Source organism: Ostrinia furnacalis, unplaced genomic scaffold (assembly GCF_004193835.3).
Source record: "Ostrinia furnacalis isolate ACB-3 unplaced genomic scaffold, ASM419383v2 OfSCF3210, whole genome shotgun sequence".
Classification (NCBI taxonomy): Eukaryota; Metazoa; Arthropoda; class Insecta; order Lepidoptera; family Crambidae; genus Ostrinia; species Ostrinia furnacalis.
Genome location: NW_021133449.1, coordinates 253184 through 275720, shown reverse-complemented (window position 1 = coordinate 275720; position 22537 = coordinate 253184). Strand labels below are relative to the sequence as shown.

Below are 22537 nucleotides of genomic sequence, written 5' to 3'. Positions count from 1 at the left end.
GTAGACTGTAAAATACTTAATAATTAAATTGTTATAAATAAATCAAAACCTACTTAAAAGTTTTAATTTGTGTGTGTGTAAGTGCCTATAAACATTTCACTTCAGACCCACGATACCCCGGGCCTACATCCTACATACAACGAATAAAGTACCAGGGCAACATAACCATAAAGGAGCTATTACATGTTTATTTCTCGGATCAACCAAGAAGAATTTGATATAGCTCCTTTATGATTATGTTGCCCTGGTACTTTAGGAATTATTCGTTGTATGTAGGTATGAATGGTTGTTATTAATTTTTATGTTATGTTGTCAAATCTGTCCAGTAGTTTCGGAGCCTATTCAGTACAAACAAACAATCAAATCTTTCCTCTTTATAATATTAATATTATATGATTATAGATAATCGTTTTACAGTTAATGGTAGGGCGGCACTATTGGTGGTGGGGGGGGGGGGGGGGGGTGCGGAGCGATGATATGATTGTGTAAGGTTGTTCATGGATTGAAAATGAATACAATTGATCATCTAAATACGAAAAGTGACCAGTCGTTAAAAAACGTTTCATGGATTTGCGTTTTATTATCGAAAAACATTCGCTAAAACTCATTTTTCTTAACAAATAATAAATCAAATTCAAGTTTAAATGCAGTTTATGACTTAAATTGTCACTATCAATATTTTTTACTGAATAACCTGTAAAGTTAATTCTACAATTTCTGAAAAATCACCTAAAAGTAACCTTTTCATTAGTGTAACCTAAAAGTAACCACAGCAGTTCAAAAGTAACCAAAAAGGTTACAAAAGTAACCTTCTGGCAACACTGCACTGCTGTCAATCTCGGCCAGTGAGGGCCAAAGTATAGTTTTGTTGTGTCCCAAAATCATTGATCTATCTTGGAGCTCACCGTCCCATTGAAAATGTTTTTGGTGGACCGAACATAACACTCCAAAGACAAACATTTTGACGTTATGTAGTTTTAAATGTCTTTAATATAGCGAAGGCATTTTAATATTCGTGTTTTACATTATTTATTTTGCGTAAATTATCCATGTAAAAATATTTTGAAGTAATCAAATTGAAGAAAATATATTGCGGAATAATTATTTTCCAAATCGAACTAGTTTATCAATTATAAACTACAATTATTTTATTTTGATTTTTTACATTTATTTATGTCCTTGTAATGAAACGTACAATAAAAATGTAGAATCGTGGCAGCCATTTTATAGAATGTTTTTGTCTATGGTGGCCAAAGAAAGGCGAAGCTAAACAAAAGGGTAGCATGTAGATAGCATTTACTAAAATAATAGTAAAATATGCGTAAATACTGAGTTAACAAAAATATTTTTATGATAGAAATTAGTGAGGTCATAAATTATAAGTTGTGTGTATCATACAAGTTCGTATTATGAAGCACAATGCACCGTGTAATGGAGGCCATTAGGAGTAATAATTATGTATATTGGCATACTTACTGTTCTACGGACAATCAAACACACGCGTGAAGAGAAGGTATAATGCATTTACCCAATGGTATATCTGTGCAATATGTAGACTTTGTGACATGTGAATAGTTTTGGTGCAGAGTGCCAGTGCAAATAGACGGTCACGTACGAATCATGGCCCAAAACCAAGGGGAGGTTCAAGTGGGAACACCGAACCAACCCGTGAAGGACAAGGATATTTATGCGTGCCTGCCTGATATGCGCTTGAATGGTCCGCTAGGACCCGATGAACCGTGTCCGGGTGGCGAGGAGCTTCGCTGGCTGCCCGCTCAAGCAACAGACAGGGACCTGGTTATGTACTTGAGGGCCGCTCGGTCGATGGCAGCTTTCGCTGGCATGTGCGACGGCGGCTCCCCTGACGACGGCTGTATGGCGGCCAGTCGCGACGACACCACTATCAATGCGCTAGACGTTCTCCATGACTCTGGATACGACCCTGGACGTGCCCTGCAAGCTTTAGTGAAGTGCCCTGTCCCTAAAGGAATTGAGAAAAAGTGGTCCGAGGAAGAAACTAAACGGTTTGTGAAAGGTATTCGCCAATTTGGCAAAAACTTTTTCAAAATAAGAAAAGACTTGTTGCCCCATAAAGACACAGCTGAGTTAGTTGAGTTTTATTATTTGTGGAAAAAGACTCCCGGTGCTAGTAGTAACAGACCACATAGGAGAAGAAGACAAGCATCATTGCGTCGTGTTCGTAACACTAGGAATTCTAGAGCAGGAACTCCCAAGGAACAAACTCCAGAGGCTACTCCAGCTGTCCCAGACACAAACGGTTCTAGACCTTCTCCCAATCCTAAAGAAGCGGGAGAAATGAGTTCAGTTACAGAGGACGAAAATTCAGAGGAAGATAGTGATTCACGGGACGCAGGAGACTTGGCTAAAGTTGACAATGGCAGACAAGATAATCCTGAGGACTCACCTAGCAGAATGCGCACCAGAAACAAATCAAAAGAACAAACAACACCAAATGGAAAGAAAGGGCAAGATGAAAGTGATAATGACTCGAAATCCAAGGCTAAACCTATTAAACCTACTGTTCAAAGTACAAATACAAATAATAATGTTACAGAGAAAGTACTTTCCTCACCAGTAAGCAAAGATGCCAAGAAGAAAGTAACCACCAATGGCAAAGTTGATGTCTCAAAGGTAAAGAAACGTCTTCCAGATGATACAAAACCTGAAATCTTAGATGGTGATGTTCAAATGAAAAAGAAAAAGTCTGAGAATCCCCCTGAGAGCCCATCAGAAAGCCTTACAAATGATAGTTTTCCTGCAATGGATGAAACTGCGGAGCCTGAACCAGAAGCCTGTGATTTCAGTTTTACTAAACCTGAAAAGGAAAATATTGAACAAAACAAAGAACCAGAACCTGAGAATAATGTTAAACCACCTGAGCCACAAATCAAAGTGGAAATAAATGACCCTCCACCAGTTATAAAAACTGAAAAGGATCCCTTACCGCCTGTGTTCAAGCCCACTAATGAAAAAGATGAAAGAAGTGTTCTTGACCTTAAAACTGATAATAATGGCCCTAAGACTGCTGAAATTATTGAACCAAGACCTCTTGCAATGCCTAGTGCAATATTCCCTAAAACAGAACTTATTATTCCAAAAGTGACTCCAATGACAACTGAACCAATGGAAAAGATAAAGATCAAAGAAGAAATAGATACTGAAGAGCAATCACTAAACTTACATAAGGAAGAGTTCCAGAAAGATCCGCTGTCACACAACTTCCCTGGACACCCAATTAACCAATCCAATAAACCACTCAATTTAGAAAATACAAACTTCTTTATCAAAGATAACCATTTGTACAACCCTAAACTGAACCACAATATCAAAATTGAAGGAGGAATTACTCCAAATATTTTCAATCCAGTTAACATTACCAAGGACAATTCAATTATCAGGAGTGCAAAGGATTTTGCAAGTGGAATGCCAGCATTTTCTTATCCTGCAAGTATGAATTTTGCCAGTGATGCCAATAAGCACAATCCTCATATGAACCCCCTGAAAACTGTTATCAAGCTTGAACCAAGAGATGAAGCTTCTGAAATGAAAAGTCAAAACACACCAGAAATATTTACTGCAACAATATCAACTGCTAGCAAAGTGGATTCGCCCAACGCGCCTCGTTTGGACTCATTACAAAGAGTTAGTCCATCACCAACTAACACAAGAGGCTCATCACCACCATCTATGGAACATCCAACAACTACAAATACTGAACCTATCTCTCCTGCAAATTCACAAGAAAACAAAGAATCTGATGTGGATGACAAACAACCTACTGACCTCAAGACTCAGCCTAAACTGGAAAACCAAAATACATCATTGAGACCACCAATATTCCCACCACCAGTTCGTCCTGAAAATCTTGGTGTGAGATCTACAGAAGCATCCAGCACGCCTGTGTCGCAAAGCATGCCTCCTCCTCCATTAAGCCAGCCTTCCATGGCAGGATTACTTCCTCCTGGCCCTCTCATTTCAGTGGGAAGTGGTGCAAATGTTGGTCCTTATGGTTTTATGCCTACTCCTCTGTATGGACATCCAGGTCACCCTGGCCTAGAAAAACCCAGCTCTTTACCACCACTTATCCAACAAGTGCCTCCTTCACATGGGCATCCTGGAAGTCTTATTCCACCACCATCAAGTCAAAATGACCCATCAATGCCACAAGATTTGAAAATCAAGCAAGAAGTTCCTGACAATATGCCTGCAAATCTCTCTACACAAAATGTGTCAGATCCCTTGCAGTCATTGAAGGAGGTTAAAGTGCCAGGATATCCAATAGGAAGTGCTATAGCACAACATCTGAGTACCGAAAGAGATAGAGAGTCGATATCGAGTGTAGAAAATAATAGCAGACCACCAAGTCAACCCACAAATGAGAGTTCAAATATGCCAAGTGCATTCCTGGGACCAAGAATTGATAGCATTAAGAAAGAGCCAGATTTTCTCCATCAACCGCATTTACCACCTACCAGCCAAGGTAATTCTGATACAGGCAATGCGCTTCCGCCAGTAAAGAGTCCACACACGCCTACACCTATTAAAAGTCAACCAAGTCACAATGGAACACCGGGACATCCTCATCCTTCGGCTACGACGTCACCTTTTTCAAGACACCTGGCGAGTCCATCACAGCCGCGACAAATATCAGCATCGCCTGTTCAACCAAATACACCGGTATCTCATTCGGCTTTGAATTTGATGAATCCAACGCCCTTATCGATACCATCGACAATACCTGGACCAGTCATGCACTCCGGTCAGCAACCTGGCCCTCCGCATCCTTTCGCATCTCATCTACATCACCCGCATCATCCCTTATTACATCCCTCGATATTCCAACTGTCAGCAGCGGCAGCGGCACACGCTATGCATCCATATTATCCGCATCCTGGGTACTCGATGCCGTACCCATATCCTTACGGTCCCTTACCGCAACCACATCCTATACCACCGATGCATCCCGCATCTAGTACCCCAGGAAGACACGATCCAGTGAAACCTTCGACGATAGAATCCACAACGATGCTCAGTTCCCATCATAGTACGAGTTCTTCTGTTACTACAAGATCGTTAAGAGAGATTTCAGAAAGTAGTGAAGATCCAAGAAATCCTAATGCAACAACTGAAAGACACCAACTTCACGAGACTACGATGACGCATCATCACTCCACCAGTCATCATAGTGCAGTACACACTAGTACAGAAAAACAACCAAACCATGCTGGCGGCGGAACAAATCATACTTTGTCGATATCTCACTCGACGTCGAGTAGTTCGTCTCAGTCGATACAACACAAAATTAACACGCAGCAAAAATCAAGCTCTCACTCGAGCTCCCCTCATCACTTGTCAGGCAGCGTATCCCAAACTACGAGCTCGTCATCGAGTGTCAACGTGACGAATAATCATAATCATACCCATCATCACTCGCACCATCTGGCGCATCACCCGGAGAGGTTGTCTCCTGCGGACTCAATGTTACTGCGTCATCATCCTAAAATGATACCTGGCAATCCAAACCATCTCATGATTCAACCGCCTTCCATGGGTCATCCTATGAGCGGTCTCGGCCTGCCTCCCGGCCCAGGGCCGAGCTCCATTGAGAGTCTTCGATTGCACGCTCAAGCTGCGGCCGGGCTACAATCCGCACACGCCAGATCGGGTTCGCCTCATCAAATGCCCCACGGCCATCCGCATTTACGAGGGCCACCGAGACCACTGCCGGACGAAAACACAGAACTAAAACTGGAAACACAATCACAACCCGACGAAGAAGAAATCCCGAGCCCCGCTCACATACCGCACGGTCCAAGTCCCGAACCGAAAATCGAGGACACCGAATGCCACAGATCTCAATCGGCGATATTTTTGAGACACTGGAATCGAGGCGACTACAATTCGTGCACAAGAACAGATCTGATTTTCAAACCCGTGCCAGACTCGAAATTGGCGCGGAAACGCGAGGAAAGATTGCGGAAACAGGCGGAGAGAGACAGGGAGGAGAGGGAGAAGATCGCTCAACAGGCTCACAGAAAGATCGCCACGCCGGAGAAACCCGACACGAAGCCGCCGTCGAGAGGCGCGATAGAGACGATAACGTCGCCCTACGACCGGTTCCCGCGGCCGCCCGGCTACCCCGAGACGCCGGCGCTGCGGCAGCTGTCCGAGTACGCGCGCCCGCACGCCGGCTTCAGCCCCGGCAACCTGCCGCGCCACTGCATGGACCCCATGCTGCAGTACCAGCTCAGCTCCATGTACGGCGCGGCCGGCGCCCGGGAGCGGCTCGAGCTCGAGCACCTCGAGCGGGAGAAGCGGGACCGCGAGATCCGCGAGCTGCGCGAGCGCGAGCTCAACGACCGGCTCAAGGAGGAGCTGCTCAAGAACAACGTCGGGCCGCGCGCGCTCGACCCGCACTGGCTCGAGATGCACCGGCGGTACGGCATGCCGCCGCCGCCGCCGCAGGGCGCCATCCCCGTGCAGTTCGGGCTGTACCCGCCGGGCCACGGGCCGGCCGCGCTGTCGCAGCTGGAGCGCGAGCGCCTCGAGCGGCTCGGCATCCCGCCGGCCGCGCCCGCCGCGCCCTCCGCGCCCGCGGCCGCGCCGCCGCACCACCCGCACCACCCGCACCCCGGCGTGGCGGCCGCGCAGCTCGAGGCGGCCGAGCGGCTGGCGCTGGCGGCCGACCCCATGGTGCGCCTGCAGATGGCGGGCATCAACCCCGAGTACCACGCGCACACGCACGCGCACACGCACGCGCACTCGCACACGCACCTGCACCTGCACCCGGGGCAGCAGGCGGCGCAGGCGCAGCAGGAGGCGCTGGCGCTGGGCCCGTACCGGCCGCTGCACCCCGAGCTGCTGGGCGCGGTGGGGCGGCCGTACGCCGAGCAGCTGGCGCAGCAGGCGGCGGCGCACGAGCAGCTGCAGCGCCAGATCCTGCTGGAGCGCGAGCGCGGCTTCCTGCACCCGGCGCACCACGAGGAGTTCCTGCGCCAGCAGCGCGAGCGCGAGCTCAAGGTGCGCGCGCTGGAGGAGGCGGCGCGCGCGTCGCGGCCCTAGTGCCCCGCGCCCGCCGAGTCCGCCGAGCCCGCCGAGCCGCGCGTGTGAGTGCCCCGACGGACCACTTTTTCAGGAGTATGTGTACGATTAAGATACGTGTAATTTATATTTATGAGTTTTTATATTTCGGTAGCCGCATGGTCGTGTAGTGCGCTTGATTTCCATGCTCAAATTTATTTCTTAACCGCTAGTCATAATTAGAATTTTATTTGTGGAGAGCGAGGACCTCCGGATGTGGCGCGTTTGCGTGTTTTTTAAATTATTGTTTCGCGAATGACAGTGCCGATGAGCCGAGGTGCCGGTGACGGGCCGCGCGTCGCCCGGTCCCCGCGGCGCCGTCGCTTGTTTTACATTATGTTCATGACATAACGATATAAAATATAATATTATGTAATGATAAAATTATGAAGTTGTATAAAACAGAGTAGGGACTGTGACTTGCCTTTCTAATCGACTTGCCTTTTATGTAATTGACCTGTAGTAACTTTCTTACTCTATAAACTAAGGATAAGGAAGCGTCATATTTCCCTTCGATTTTATCTACAGAGCATAATTTTATCGTTTTACGTGAAAGTTTTATGTGTAGCTGTAACGCTAATTAAGTTGAGAGAAACGTAAGATATGTATTTAATAATATAATATGGAAGAAGCTAGATTCACATATCAATGTAAGATTGTGGTCTGCCACAAAATGACTGTTTATTGATGTGTCATCTTATCTTCGTTTGATAATGCCAGTGCGCAAATCTGCTTCTGAGTCGCGAACAATGTTGCGCCAGAGTTTAATGTGAAAAGAATGCAAGATCACGTTAGAATTCTTATCAGTAAATGTAATTTTGTTCATTAGAGTACTAGAGTATATACGGTGCATTTGATATGACTGCTAATTTTAATTGCTATAGAGTTCAAAATGGTCTCTTACTTCCTTTTCGAGTTGGTTTCAAAGCAAATTAAATTGATATTAGTAGGTCGGCATAAATGAGGAAGTGTGTTACAGTATATTTTCCTCAGTGTTAAATATTGAACATTAATAAACTAACAGGACGACGCTAATCATGTATTGTTAACCAATTATGACCAATAAATAAATATTGTGTCGAGTCGAGAGTGTTAATAAGCGTTTTTTACAGTCTTGTCAGCTTGTATCGCGAAGGAAACGTCTCGACTTAGAAATATACACCGTTTGTGAGGACATCACAAGTGTCTTGTAGCATTTTACATAACAAATTATCATATACAAGTTATGTTGAATTATGATTTATACTCATAATAAAAATAGTTACTGTTATCTGCTTGTCAATATTTTTGAGGTCTATTGGACTGCGCAGCGACGCTTACGCAGCTTCCGTATTTTCGGGTTTATCCGTCGCTATTACTCATGCCGTCATCTGGCTTTGAGTGAAAAGGATGGCGAGATTAGAAAAGATGGAAACAGTGTAGAGAGAAGCCTTGCAGGTCCCTCCAATTTTCTAAAAGAAAATTTACAATATTCTCGAAGTGAACTTTAAAGTTGCTCCCGAGGTATTTTGTGACACAAATGTACGCAAGCAACGCCGCGGGCAAAGCAAAATTATAAAGTTACATAGTTAGAAACTGTGTAAATATTTATGAAAACTAGCAGTCGTATCATGTAGCAGACAAATGATAATTTAAATTTGTAAATAGAGAGATTTCGTAAAACGCCACTGCAAAATGATATCCGAATTAGTTAAGTACAAAAATAATTTCCAACGCAATAATAAGTTAGTTTGGTTCCCATTTTGCAGTAGCAGTTTTTTTGAAATATTGCTAATCTACTATAATTTATCTGCGTAGTAATTCATAGCACGGATGTATCGGTTGGTTGGGTATTGGGATGAAGTTAATTCTATCTGAGCTCTAGACACCGTAAATGTAATTGGGAATATATTTATTACCTCTTAAAAATTCTAAAAATGTACATTTTTTATGCCAAAGAAAAATATGTGTCTTGAGATTCTTATTGGCTGCTCTTTACTAATTTTAACTTTATTTTGAATACGAATCCCTGTTTTGAGCGAGTGGTTTTAGCAAGGAAGCGCGTACGCACTTACGCAGCGTCAATTTACACGCACGCGGCGTTAGATATACATCCGTGCTATGGTCACTACTAGGTGTAGGTGCATACGTGCGATTGAAATGGTTTTCACAATACTTATTGTGAATTAATTAAAATAAGTGGTTAGAAGAAGTCATCTTGTAAATTAGGATTGTAATTTTTGCCCGTGTACACATTCAATAATTCTATTGCACTATAACTGTAATATAAATTCCCTTTGTAAGAAAGAGAACTGTTAGATTTGAGTAAAGAGTTGAAATATTTCTAGATTTCACAATATCGCTTGGTAGATAGGTATTATGTTGATAATGCCATAGTTACTTTCTGATATTTAAAAGAGGAAATGAGTATTATTTTTAGAGACAAATTATATCTTAATTAATTAAGAGGTTGCGTGTCGGTTTAAAACTTCATTTATTTAGACAATAAGGTTAAATGGATGTCTTAGTGCTTTTGTGTAAATTTTTTTGAATAATATATGTGAAAAAAATCAAGTTCGTGTTTCTATTCTCACCTCTGCTCAGAAATTTCCATGAATTTATGTAAATTCGATATTTTTCCTTATTATTAACATATCGCTAACAATGCTTAAGTAGGTAATTAATTAATATGAAAATGGAAAAGTTACAAGGCGATTGTCTTCAAATGAAGTGGTTACTTAATTTTTATTGCCTTGGAATTTTGGAGTTGCGCACCTACAACCTAAGTTTTACGTAAAGAAAGGGATGAGATGCGAAAGTACTTAACATGTACTTACGCATCTCATTTAAAATCGGTTTGATTGCAGTGCTTTGCTCTGTATAAAAATAATAATCTACTCGTCTGCAACTCGTGTTCAGCCTACTTCAGAAAAGTACTTGTGAAAAGTTTCTGCAGTATTGAGCTTTCGATTTTTGCATAAGCCATAAGACGTCAAGGAAGGACCCAACATGGGCTATTACCTATTTATTCTGTGCATGGGTCAAAATTCCGTCACACCTTGACAGTAATGTGTGAGTTTTCGAGCGTTTTTCTATGTTTTACGATATTTGTACTAGAATTATTTTGGAAGCGTAACTAGGTGATAGATTGATCGATATTGTACTAGCCGCCGTCAGAGTAAAGGATCTGTGATAAATACAGCATTAAAATAGACCAATGGGTCTCACAAGCAATACCGGTTTGCTGGCGAGCGTGCCGCAAAAACACACACTTGCAAAACAGAAGGTTGGTTCCGTAACAACTTATTTAAAATCTCCACGATACCACTGCACTCAAATGATGAGGCGCTTTGACAAAAGATGTTTGTTTAACACAACAAAACGTGACTGCATAAATCTGCATCGTTATGACTGCATAAACGTGACTGCATCTTTGAATTCACTTCGTAAGTAGTCGCCTTGTGTAATTTTCTTTAAATTTTCAATTAATTAAATCAAAGTTTTCCAATCACCGTGGGCTCCGCGCGGTGATACCTACCTAAGTCACGTTATACCACATACCTGTGCTCTACACTTAGGAATAGGTAATGGGTGCCCGCAGTGAAACGTACGGGGGTAGGTAAAGACCAAAAGACATTATTATTAACTAAGTAATCCTACATTTGCCAGTGGCTCTACCAATTCATTTGATGTGGTAAGTAGGTACCTACTAAACGACAAACACTTATTTTCTAACATTGACATGCAGAACCCTGATTAATCCTACTTATCATTTTCCAGAGCAACGTCGAGCTGCGATGTGACGTCACCCCAGCGCCGTTCATGCTGCGGCCCTACGCTGGTCTCTACAACCCCTTCCCCCACTCTTGCTCGGTGCTGTGCAACCACCCCGCCGATACCGAAGCCAAGGAGTACGTGAAGCGGGTTAAAGACTCTTGGGTAAGTAAGAGTCGAGCTGCGATGTGACGTCACCCCAGCGCCGTTCATGCTGCGGCCCTACGCTGGTCTCTACAACCCTTTCCCCCACTCTTGCTCGGTGCTGTGCAACCACCCCGCCGATACCGAAGCCAAGGAGTACGTGAAGCGGGTTAAAGACTCCTGGGTAAGTAATTGAGCTGCGATGTGACGTCACCCCAGCGCCGTTAATGCGGCCCTACGCTGGTCTCTACAACCCCTTCCCCCACTCTTGCTCGGTGCTGTGCAACCATCCTGCCGATACCGAAGCCAAGGAGTACGTGAAGCGGGTTAAAGACTCCTGGGTAAGTAAGAGTCGAGCTGCGATGTGACGTCACCCCAACGCCGTTCATGCGGCCCTACGCTGGTCTCTACAATCCCTTCCCCTAATCTTGCTCCGTGCTGTGCAACCATCCTTCTGACACCGAAGCCAAGGAGTACGTGAAGTGGGTTAAAGACTCTTGGGTAAGTAAGAGTCGAGCTGCGATGTGACGTCACCCCAGCGCCGTTAATGCGGCCTTACGCTGGTCTCTACAATCCCTTCCCCCACTCTTGCTCGGTGCTGTGCAACCACCCCGCCGATACCGAAGCCAAGGAGTACGTGAAGCGGGTTAAAGACTCCTGGGTAAGTAAGAGTCGAGCTGCGATGTGACGTCACCCCAGCGCCGTTCATGCGGCCCTACGCTGGTCTCTACAACCCCTTCCCCCACTCTTTCTCGGTGCTGTGCAACCATCCTGCTGATACGGAAGCCAAGGAGTATGTGAAGCGGGTTAAAGACTCTTGGGTAAGTGTTATAATGTAGTTTAAAAGACCTTCGAGTACCCGCGAATCGAGACAATAGAAATCAATATTGATACCGCGGTCTCGTGCGACCGCTTAGGATTTGATGGGTTAAAATCTGTCTAAGACCTTTTAATATTATTGACACCACGATACACTCAATGAGATACTCCAGAAGTCTCCTGGGATTAAATATTATAATATTTAGGTACCTAGGTACTCTTTGTTGGTACCGACGTACTGCCATGTCGTCACGGTCATAAAGCAATAAATTGTCAAAAATCAGCAGCAAGTAATAAAGGCGTTTAATGAAATCAAACCCACAACCTCTGGCATGGTAGACGCCAACCACTAGGTAGGTCATGCGCCGTACACGTAGAGTCGTAGAGGTCACATAATGATGACGGCGACATTGACTTTATAATTTAGCAAAGTTACTAGCCAATTTAAATGGATTTAAACGCATTAATATATCATTTTACTTGATTTGTATTTGTACCTTTAATAGCTATATCATTAAAACATTTGCATGACTAATTAAACAGTCCAATCATCATAAATAAACTACCTAAGTAAGTACTGCAGCCGCAACACATTTGAAATATCATTTATGCGCAATTTTCCTTGAACACAGTTTGAATATTAGTTTTTGTTAATATTATTTTATTTCTATAAACAGAAACAAATCAAATAACATAAATACACTTGCATAAACATAAATACACCTATTAAAATTAATCAATCAATAGTTCATACGGAAAATGTGTATATTCGTAGCTACTAATAAGCACTTATTAGGTACCTACTTAATTAATATCTACACCATGTTTGAATTTAAAGCACGCAGTTTTTTAATCAATACTTATGTAATGGCAATTTCTAATAAGAAATTGATTAATAAATCGTAGTAGCATTGAATAAATAATCATGGGAAGAAAAGTAGGTAAATAAGAATCGTTAAAAATAACGTATACTGTTTAACGATATTTTTTATAACTTCGTAGCTATTAATACCTAAAATCTTGTTTTAGCTCTTGGAGGGAAAAGCCCATTTTCTGCACGAAGATTTGTCGAAGTTCCAAGAGCAAAATGCCGCCGAGAAGAATAAGACGCCCCATGACATCGTCACTGAAGATATGTTTAGAAGGTAGGTACAAGCAATTGCTGAAATAAGTAGGTACCTAACTACTTTGATATTTTTAGAGTTAAATCAGTTAAATCACTGACGAGTAAGCCATTCAAAAGATACTAAGTAACACATTTCCATCTACATACTTATCTTATTAAGTAGGTAAGTTTGTTCCCAAGTCTAGAAAAGAATTGTAACCCTCTTTATGCGAGTAGGTACTACAGCTTTTTTTGGATAGGCAGGTATAGTCAGCGCCAAAAATTTGATGACACAACCGTTGCGTTGCGAACTCTTTGGTTACTTTAGGTGTCACGAACTATTTGATGCTGTGTATTAAATTAATACATGACTGAGTAGTACCACAGGTAGGTACTACAGTCATATAATAATCTTGTATTCTCTAACAGGTATACCGAAACAGACTCGCGACCTCTCACGCCAGCGCCGACACTGGCCAGCGGCAAGTCTCGGGGATCCAGGAGGTGCCTCACTCCCGACCAGCCGCACCAGAGGACCACGATCGTGCTTGACTTGCGCAGGAGTCACAGTCAGGTACATATCGGAAGTACATACCAGGAAGTCGGCGTTTGCCCGGGCCCATTCTTTTGCACGCGCTTAGTTCTTCTCTGATTAGCAGTTGACTGAGCAGCGGCATGGAGCAAACTAACGCGCTATGGTGGGCTAGCGGTCCTGTTTGACCAGGGCCGCGATGAGAAAACCTCTGTAAAAAGTACTGGAGGAGGGGATCTGTGTCCACAGTAAGGTGTCCAACGTATTTCATTATGTTGAGGATTACCTACGTGCAATCAATCACATACCTACGTGCATTCTGGAATTTTCCCAAAAATGTCTCTTGGTTCTTCTCAGAACTTATACCACAGAGTTTAAGTCTCTTGAAGCAGCGTTGTTGCAAACTTTTCACCTGTATTAAAGGTCGAATATATTACCTACATGTAAGAATTTACGTAAATAATACTACGACTCGCACGTAAGCGTGGGACATACAAGCCTTAGAGAAATCTTACATACCCATTTATTTAAAATTTTGCAAACTCACTAACTAAAACTAATCGTACTCTGGTAATCTTTTCCAGGAAACCCTATACTACCACGGCTACACAACATCAGACCTGACAGCGGGTCACACGACCAGCGTGACCAACGACAGATCTACTCTACCGTCGCTGAATCTTTCCGATGGAGCTCACAACCGCCTCATTAAGGGGCAGTGTGAACAGCTGCCCCCTCTTGCATCTCCCCTGGTTCTGTCGCAGAGGACAGTCCCGGTGAAGGAGCCCCAAAGTGTACGGGTCGCAAAGAAGGTAAGTTAATTCTATTGGTTATGCTCTAAAGATTCAACCACCCAACGCAATCGCCGGCGCGATCACAGGCCAATGACAGGTCGCGCGACCCATGACAGTTCCCGCGACCTGTCATTGGTCTACTCTAGTTCTTAGCAGAAGACAGAACCGCTGTAAGAACCCTATGTAAGTATTACTTACAGACAGTTTGATGAAAAGGTAGTGTGAGCAATGAGCATTAACCATAATGTATATGCATCACTCTGTATTGTCAAGCTTTTAAATCATATTTAGTCCTAATGTTTCCCTATTTTAAGCTCTATGTGTTACGTAAGGTGTGTCAATCAATATTATGTTAGATTAATAACCTTTGGTTATCAATGTTATTGATATTTAGGTACTCTAAGAATTACTAGACCGTTGAAAATCACCAGATAAGCTTGTAATCGATATTTTACTGGCGTCAACCGTTACCAGTTCCAGTTTAGACTTTGAATCGAGCGAGTGTTACTTACGTTAAAAATATTAAAGAATGTTGCCATTTCTTGTGTCGAAAACGAAGTTGCTATCGATAAAAAAGGATAAGCCGAGAGAAAATAAAGCAAAAGAGAAGAGTTTTTATGTTGCTGGCGACAATTTAAGCACAGTAAAACCTCGACGGATTAAACGAAAACCTTTGAACATCCCTCCTATAATTCCACTTTCTCCTTGCGACTGCAGCTTGATGCACCTCAGTAGGATTGTTATCAACTACGCCCCAAAGACAAGGAAAAGGGGTGCATCCAACATAGTGTCTACACCATCTCTGGGCACCACTGGGCAGAAGAAAAGGATGAAACTACCAAGTGTCCAAATAAAGAAGAAGCACCCAACCTTGATGTATGATAGCGACGCATTTTTCAAGAAGTTAGAGGTACTAGGTCATTCTTAGTAGCATAATTTTGTCTATGGTTAACTCATTTAACTGACTACGCCCTTAGACAACTACTTTCGTTAGGTATTGATTTCGAACCGACGAAATCGCGAAGGTCCATCCACGTTTTTGTATCGTATTTTTACTGTTTTGTATTTTGGTGTGTTCTATGAAGCTTTCTCGAAAACCAATCAACCGAAGTCGCATTTTTAATAGCTCTATATCGTTACAGAATCAAATCAAGGCACTGAACCTGGGTAAAGCAGTAAAGAGCAAGAACAAAGCTGAAGCTCCCGCATCTCAGCGCTCAAAATCTGACAAGGAGCCTAACGAAGACGCAGACGAGGTCATTGCTAATGGTGACGATGGAGGTAGGAAGAAAAATGTATACCTGAGTACTAAGGTTAACATTTAAAAAAACATTTATTTTAAGCAGGATTCTTTTGTCACGTTCAAAATAGATGAACACTTTCGCCCGTATTCACTAACAGTACAATGAGGTCTCACAGTGCTCAGGGTGACACACGAACCAATACAGAGCTCTATTCAACGCTATGCGTTCGATTTGCATTGTTTGTGAATAAGGGCGTTATTCCTCAGATAAACTAGCTTATTCAATATACCTTTTTAGACGCGCGGTAGACGATCTCTTCTTCCATACTCGTAACGTAACAGATTAGACGAAGGAAACAAAGGGGCATTTTCTAAAAACGTTTATTTCAATATTGCTGTAGGGGAAAGTAGAAGACGCGGGAAGCGCCGGCGCAAAGGCCGCGGCGCAGGCAGCGACCGGCTGACGTCAGCCGGGCTGGCGGCGCAGACGCAGCAGGACCCTGAAACACAAGTATGTAAACACTTATTATGTATTAGCTTTTGTCCGCTGCTTCACCCGCGTGATATTTAGTTTGTCACAGACCGTCATAAATTATAGCCTATATGTTATTCTGGGTTATAAAGAATAATACTGTAAAGTTTCATCAAAATCCGTTCAGTAGTTTTTGCGTGAAAGAGTAACAAATCCATCAATCCGACATCCAAACTTTCGCATTTATAATATTAGTAGGATTTTCTTTTGTTTTTTAAGTCACACCGTAACAGTATGACATCATGACTGTTTATAATATTAAAATTTAGGCATGTCGTGCAAGCCATTAGAAAAAAAATTAGGTACCTAGGTTTAAGAAACTTGCAACTAGTGGCGCTTGCGTGTCGACAAATGTGTGGCGACACTACAAGATGCCTACTCCTGCTACTCATACTTTTTTTTTAAATATTATTAGTAATTTCATTTCTTATTGCACACTTGAAATTACTAGTACTTTCTTTAGCCCCTCGTTCTAAGCTAAATATGCTTGTGTCACGAGTGAGCTCACCACAATAATCGAGCGGCGGCCGAGACCAAACCCGCGTTCCCCGGATCACGAGTCGGCCAATCCCACCCCTTCACCGTTCGGCTATCGTGGCTTGTTTCGGCTATAGTTACGACATTAACATACCTACCCTCAGACACCTCTAAAGATTATCTTCGAAATATTAGGTTGATCAATACCTGAATCAAAACACATAAACATCATGGTCTACATGTTCTAAAGCCCGGTCTGTGAGCACGTAGAATTTTGTCCAATGACCCCAAGCTTCCCATCCGTATTGCTCGCGCGTAATTAGGTATATTGCTGTCGCGACTGTGCGACGGGCGCCCGCAGTGAGAGTAGGCGCATACCGTTGATTTTTAGTTGGCCGATAGTTGTGCCCGATTTCAAATTATATGAAGAATCGGCCAAATCGAATCGGTGTAGTGTGCGCACTCCCATACATGCCCAAACTGATCAACAGTCCGACTAATAACTATCGGCCGACGAAAAATCAACGGTGTGCGCCTACTTTGAGTGTGCGAGCGCGACAGCAACATAATTACGCACGAGCGATAAGGATGGGTAGCTTGGGGTCATTGGACAAAATTCTACGTGCTCGCGAACCATACTATACTCTCCTTCAGATTGCTGGAATCGTCACCGACTCCCAAAACCCCAGCTCCCGAGGTTCCGTGGCGGAGTCGGCTGATGATGACATCATAATCCCGCCAGTCGTGAAGGTGGGACCGGCCAGGAAGACCGACTCGTTCCTGGATGATGACATACTGAAGTACTTGCACAGGGAGGTCGATGAGGAGGCCATTGAAACGGAGTTTGACACTAAGGTGAGGTTGATAGAGATTAAAAAAACCTGTGGCCATAGTCCTAAAGTCTATAATGACTTGATTACTCTGAAACGCTACTCCTGAAGTTAGAAGGTACCTAGTTTTGTAATTCACTTCGCTTTTCACTTGCATAAAGTGATTCACCATATAAGGTATTAATTACCTACCTACAAAGGTTAAACCAACATTATTTGACGAACTCAATTGCCTGATCCTAGATGCCCAAAGTACAAAACGACCAAATTCTTATTTATCTCAGTATTTAAAATTCAGCAAAATCCGCTACCATATTGATTCTACCATTGATCTTCACTGTGTGCGCAATGACAGCGCCCCTAAGTGACCGAAATTATCTTAGACTTGATATTTATCTTAGCTTATGAGTGCTTTTTGCGCACATAATTCGCAAAATCTTCAAGCTAACTAGCAAGCCGCCCCGGCTTCGCACGGGCTCTAAGTATACATAAACCTTCCTCTTGAATCACTATCTATTTGAAAAAACCGCATCAAAATTAATTGCGTAGTTTTAAAAATTTAAGCACACATAGGGACAGACAGCGGAAAGCGACTTTGTTTTATATTCCTAAGTCATTACTGACAGCTGAAAATAGTGACCGAGTTCTTCTCAGCACTGGCCCATTTATTGTCCTGAAGCAGTGGTATGGTTAATACTGGGACGTGTAAAAGTGCTTTTTTAAAGCCTATTTACAGAAATAAATGAGTTTTATGAGTTTTTTTTATTCGTTCAAGTATACCTTATGGTCCACAGAGACGCTACGTCCTCGAAGAAGCGCTTCGGACGCGCCCCGACCGCCAGTACGGGCAAGAGATGCAGGCTCTGCTGAAGGAGTTCAAGGTGCCCAAAGTAAGCCTGGGCGACTGGCTGCACATACCGAGGGTCTTCTCAAGGCAGAACGGACAGTTTTCACTGCCCATTGATACTGCGGCGCTTGAAGGTGAGATCTCTAAACCAGATAGGCGATCAGAAATCAATAACAGTTATCTTCGAACTCACCTGGGGGACTGGCTGCAGATTCCAAGGGCTTCTAGCGCTAGAACGGACACGGGACTATTCCCACCTCTCGTTCCCACCACTGCAATTCCTGTGTAGTCAGGATCTACAGCTTGACCGCCATAAAAACCCAACCAATGAAGGTCAAGTTTGTCCCGGTGGAAAGTTAAACTGTCATTGGACCCGCAACGAAATTAATCAGAAGAACATAGGAGGAATTAAGGTTCGACTTCCCTTCAGAACGGACAGTTTACTCTGGCTATAAACAGTACAGCGCTCGAAGCCGAGACCTGTGAACCAGATAGGCGATCAGAATAGCAGTTACTCTATTTTCGGACTCACTCGGAGCGTCAGTACGGGCAAGAGATGCAGGCTCTGCTGAAGGAGTACAAGGTGCCCAAAGTGAGCCTGGGCGACTGGCTGCACATACCGAGGGTCTTCTCAATGCAGAACGGACAGTTTTCACTGCCCATAGATACTGCAGCGCTTGAAGGTGAGATCTCTAAACCAGATAGGCGATCAGAAATCAATAACAGTAATCTTCGAACTCACCTGGGGGACTGGCTGCAGATTCCAAGGGTCTTCTAGCGCCAGAACGGACACGGGACTATTCCCACCTCTCGTTCCCACCACTGCAATTCCTGTGTAGTCAGGATCTACAGCTTGACCGCCATAAAAACCCAACCAATGAAGGTCAAGTTTGTCCCGGTGGAAAGTTAAACTGTCATTGGACCCGTAACGAAATTAATCAGAAGAACATAGGAGGAATTAAGGTTCGACTTCCCTTCAGAACGGACAGTTTACTCTGGCTATAAACAGTACAGCGCTCGAAGGTGAGACCTGTGAACCAGATAGGCGATCAGAATAGCAGTTACTCTATCATCGGACTCACTTGGAGCGTCAGTACGGGCAAGAGATGCAGGCTCTGCTGAAGAAGTACATGGTGCCCAAAGTGAGCCTGGGCGACTGGCTGCATATACCGCGGGTCTTCTCAAGGCAGAACGGACAGTTTCACTGCCCATAGATACGGCAGCGCTTGAAGGTGAGATCTGTGAACCATTCTCCGTATACAAAGTACATGATAGTTTTAATTCTTGTGAAAGCACGAAAACGCAAACAGAAATAAAGTATGGGTAATCGAGCGAGATGATTGTCTTTCTTTCTTTATAGTGCAAAGCACTGGAGGTAAGTCGGTCCTTAACTTCGACAAACTTGACTTTCTTTGGTTGTGTTTTTACTGGGCGGTCAAGCTTACCTAACTTCGAACTCCTGTGTTCTGCTGATTAATTTCGTTGAGGGTCCAATGACAGTTACAACAGACTTGACCTTCACTGGTTGGGTTTTTACTGGCGGTCAACCTGTAGAGCCTGGCTACACAGGAGTTGCAGCGGTGGGAACGAGAGGTGGAAATAATCCTTTGTCTATCATTCGTATTTGCATACTTGTTTCAGGCTTGACGCCAATGAACTACGCGGCAAGATTCGTGACTGTGAAGAAGTCGAAACAACTTCTCTATCTGACAGTGCTCAGGAAGTTTAGGTCGCGTGGCTACAGGGTGCCTATTGAGGTAAGTTATGGGTCAATATAATCGTTCAATAGCAATCAGGTATCATCAGATCAGTCCCTACCATTAAAATTAAAATCGGCTTGGGGCACACTGAAAACCAGGGCCTTCCTCACGCCACATGCTGAGTGGGGTCCCATTGCGATGGGAATCGCTGTTGCGACAGGGTGGAATTACTCAGTTCACATTTTATTTCCTTGTAATATTTAGTTACTATTTCTGTCTTTTTTTCCTTCCGTATACTTTCTTTGTCCATCTAAATGATGTTCATCGTAATTAATGTTTCTTTCTTTCTTTCTTTCTAAAGGTTCTATGAGTGCCTGAACCTTTCTGAATTCGACTTATCCCTCCACTTTTCTTATCAGGGGAGTCAAGTCCTTACACCTTTTCTTTGTTTTTGGACAGTCTGCCTCTGTCTCTCAAGTATCTGGTTATGAATGAGAGGCACCAGTAGAGTGGTAGATAGGTACTACGTAAATGGGGTCAGATCCCCGAAGTCTAAAAATTATGAAAAAGAAAAGCTTTGCAGGTTTTTTCTCATTATCTGCAACATTTTGTTAAGTGAAAACTTTTTATATTGCAGAACTTAGAAGAAGGTCTAATACTGATGATGGGTGGCATCTTAACTGAGAAGCAGGCCAGCAATTTCAAAAGCATTATGGACTGGGAAACGTATGAGGAGGAGGAGAACATTCCAGATGACATCAAGCTGACTCTCCTCGACACTGGCTTTAAGAAACCCATGGTTGACGAGACTGGCGAAAATGGGGAAGTACTGGTGAGTTAGTAGCCTGGCTTTTTAAATGGGAGCTTTCGTTTTTGTGCTCACCACTGTCTGAGCCACTGGCGAATGACAGGACTTTACAGTGGCGCTAACTGGTTAGTTCAAAGAATTATTACGGGTCTATCGCATAACTGATTCAAAGCCTGTTGTATGGAAGCGGCACAGGAGGGGTGACATAATCTCGTTAAAGTCTCGCTAATGTTTGACTTCACATAAAGACCCTTCTGTGCCGCTCCCATACCTCAGGTACTAAATCAGTTCTGCGCTAAACCTCTCAGATATCATACTATCTAATGTATAATATCGGTACTAATTTATTTTCCTTTTTGTTGTAGTCTGACGAGAACACGATAAAGTTCCGGACGTGGTGTGGGCTGTGCGCCATTTGCGAGCGAATGTACGGGCGGTTCCCACCTAGAGATAAAGATCCGCCTGATGGGGTAAATTGTTTTTTTGTCTATGACATAGATAATACTTGCAACCCGGCCAAGTTGTCTGCGGCGCACCTCGCTGAATGCGACTCCCTCGCACCACCAGAGCGTCGATGTGACGTCACGGCTGCCAGGCCAGGTGCGCAGTTAATGTGCGGGTTGTAGCCGTTGTAGGTTGAATGTACCTCTTTTTAGCGTGATTTGAGAGTTTTGTAACTAAAAAAACTGCTTTTTTGTTTTTTCAGATGGAGCTAAGCGATTTCACAATGGTGGAAACCAAGTTGCCAGTTCTCAAAGTTCATAAGGGCCTCGTAGAAATTCTGAATGTAATAAGGGAAAGATAATAGTTAATTTATAATTTAATTTGTTATTAAATAATTTATTTAGATAAAATATACTTTTAGAACTTTCTATGTGATCATTTTATTTCCCTTTACAACTAGGTAATTATTCCAAAGATCGTACATAACAATAAAAACATTTATTTTGTTGATGAACTCATTAATGTGGATAAGAACATGGGAACATTCCCGGAACATCTGCATTTTCTAGTCTAGAGTCCAGAGTGGGTACAATGCTTCCTTCAAATCAACAGCCCAAAGCTGCATAGAGCTGTTCGACGAGGTTATCAGCAACAGCGCCCTCCTTCGTTCGACTTCGATTAGCTCGGATAGATACCGAACGAACGAAATGTCAGCAGAACAAACAAAAAGCGCATAGTGATGTGACTTGATTTAGCGGTTGACAAATTTGCTTTGATTGAACTAATAAAAATATTAAGGCAATAATTATGTGCTATTGCCTTAACATCTGTAATAGTTCTTGACAAACAAAAACGAAATATATGAAACTTTATATGATTTCATTTCATTTATTTCGTTCCTAGCTTGATTAAAATATTAATAAAGCCACATATACTCTTAATAATATTGGAGATTTTATGACCCATTAGGCAAACAAAAAAAAATCCTCTGACTATTCTATCCTAATCCTACAAATAAAAGCTATTATTGATGACAAAATAGCCGTCACTTTCAATCTTATTCAATCATTGTTCAATCAGGTTGTCCATGTCCCATCTCTAGAACTCATAGTCTGACTGGGGGGGCGCTGGTGCTCACATGTATTGGTGTTACTATTTTATTAAAATGTCCGAAAGACACTGGAACATTCATTGATCTAGTCGTAGTATTATCAGTCAGAACTTTATCTTTGAAACTTATGAAACCTGGTTAAAAGAGAATAATTAATTAAAGAGTTTAATTATTAACTGTTTTTTGGTTTAAATGTGCTAATACTGCTATTATACAACACGTTGCATTTGTTAACTAAAAATTTTAGGGTAGCTTTTATCATTTATATGGCAACCATAATCACAGCGTTCTGTCAAA

General features: G+C 43.0%; 2 protein-coding genes across 4 annotated transcripts; both read left to right on the top strand.

Annotated features, from left to right (window-relative positions):
- Positions 1-1249: 1249 nt before the first annotated feature.
- On the top strand, positions 1250-9377 carry Gug (arginine-glutamic acid dipeptide repeats grunge). The gene has a single exon (XM_028311166.1). The coding sequence runs from the start codon at positions 1621-1623 to the stop codon at positions 7081-7083; it is 5463 nt and encodes a 1820-aa protein (XP_028166967.1). The 5' UTR covers positions 1250-1620; the 3' UTR covers positions 7084-9377.
- A 270-nt stretch (positions 9378-9647) lies between these two features.
- On the top strand, positions 9648-21532 carry LOC114357530 (uncharacterized). Of its 3 annotated transcripts, XM_028311168.1 has the most exons (13): positions 9648-10366; positions 10861-11019; positions 12847-12962; positions 13352-13496; positions 14039-14266; positions 15391-15529; positions 15893-16002; positions 17155-17355; positions 18125-18311; positions 19819-19934; positions 20515-20709; positions 21051-21155; positions 21392-21532. In XM_028311168.1, exons 1-13 carry the CDS (start codon positions 10298-10300, stop codon positions 21488-21490), a joined length of 1869 nt encoding a protein of 622 aa, XP_028166969.1. In that variant the 5' UTR covers positions 9648-10297; the 3' UTR covers positions 21491-21532. The 3 variants fall into 3 exon arrangements, with proteins under 3 accessions (XP_028166969.1, XP_028166971.1, XP_028166970.1); XM_028311170.1 differs by lacking the exons at positions 9648-10366; positions 10861-11019 and adding an exon at positions 11036-11182 and having other exon boundaries at positions 21392-21518; XM_028311169.1 differs by lacking the exons at positions 9648-10366; positions 10861-11019 and adding an exon at positions 11531-11659 and having other exon boundaries at positions 21392-21518.
- The last annotated feature ends 1005 nt before the right edge of the window (positions 21533-22537 follow it).

Bases quoted from the DNA above. Each gene is read 5' to 3' on its own strand.
- Gug (XM_028311166.1), top strand. From the start codon at position 1,621: ATGGCCCAAAACCAAGGGGAGGTTCAAGTGGGAACACCGAACCAACCC.
- LOC114357530 (XM_028311168.1), top strand. From the start codon at position 10,298: ATGGGTCTCACAAGCAATACCGGTTTGCTGGCGAGCGTGCCGCAAAAA. The intron at 16,003-17,154 runs GTATGTAAACAC...ACTCTCCTTCAG, and splicing joins AGCAGGACCCTGAAACACAA to ATTGCTGGAATCGTCACCGA. The intron at 20,710-21,050 runs GTGAGTTAGTAG...TTTTTGTTGTAG, and splicing joins GCGAAAATGGGGAAGTACTG to TCTGACGAGAACACGATAAA.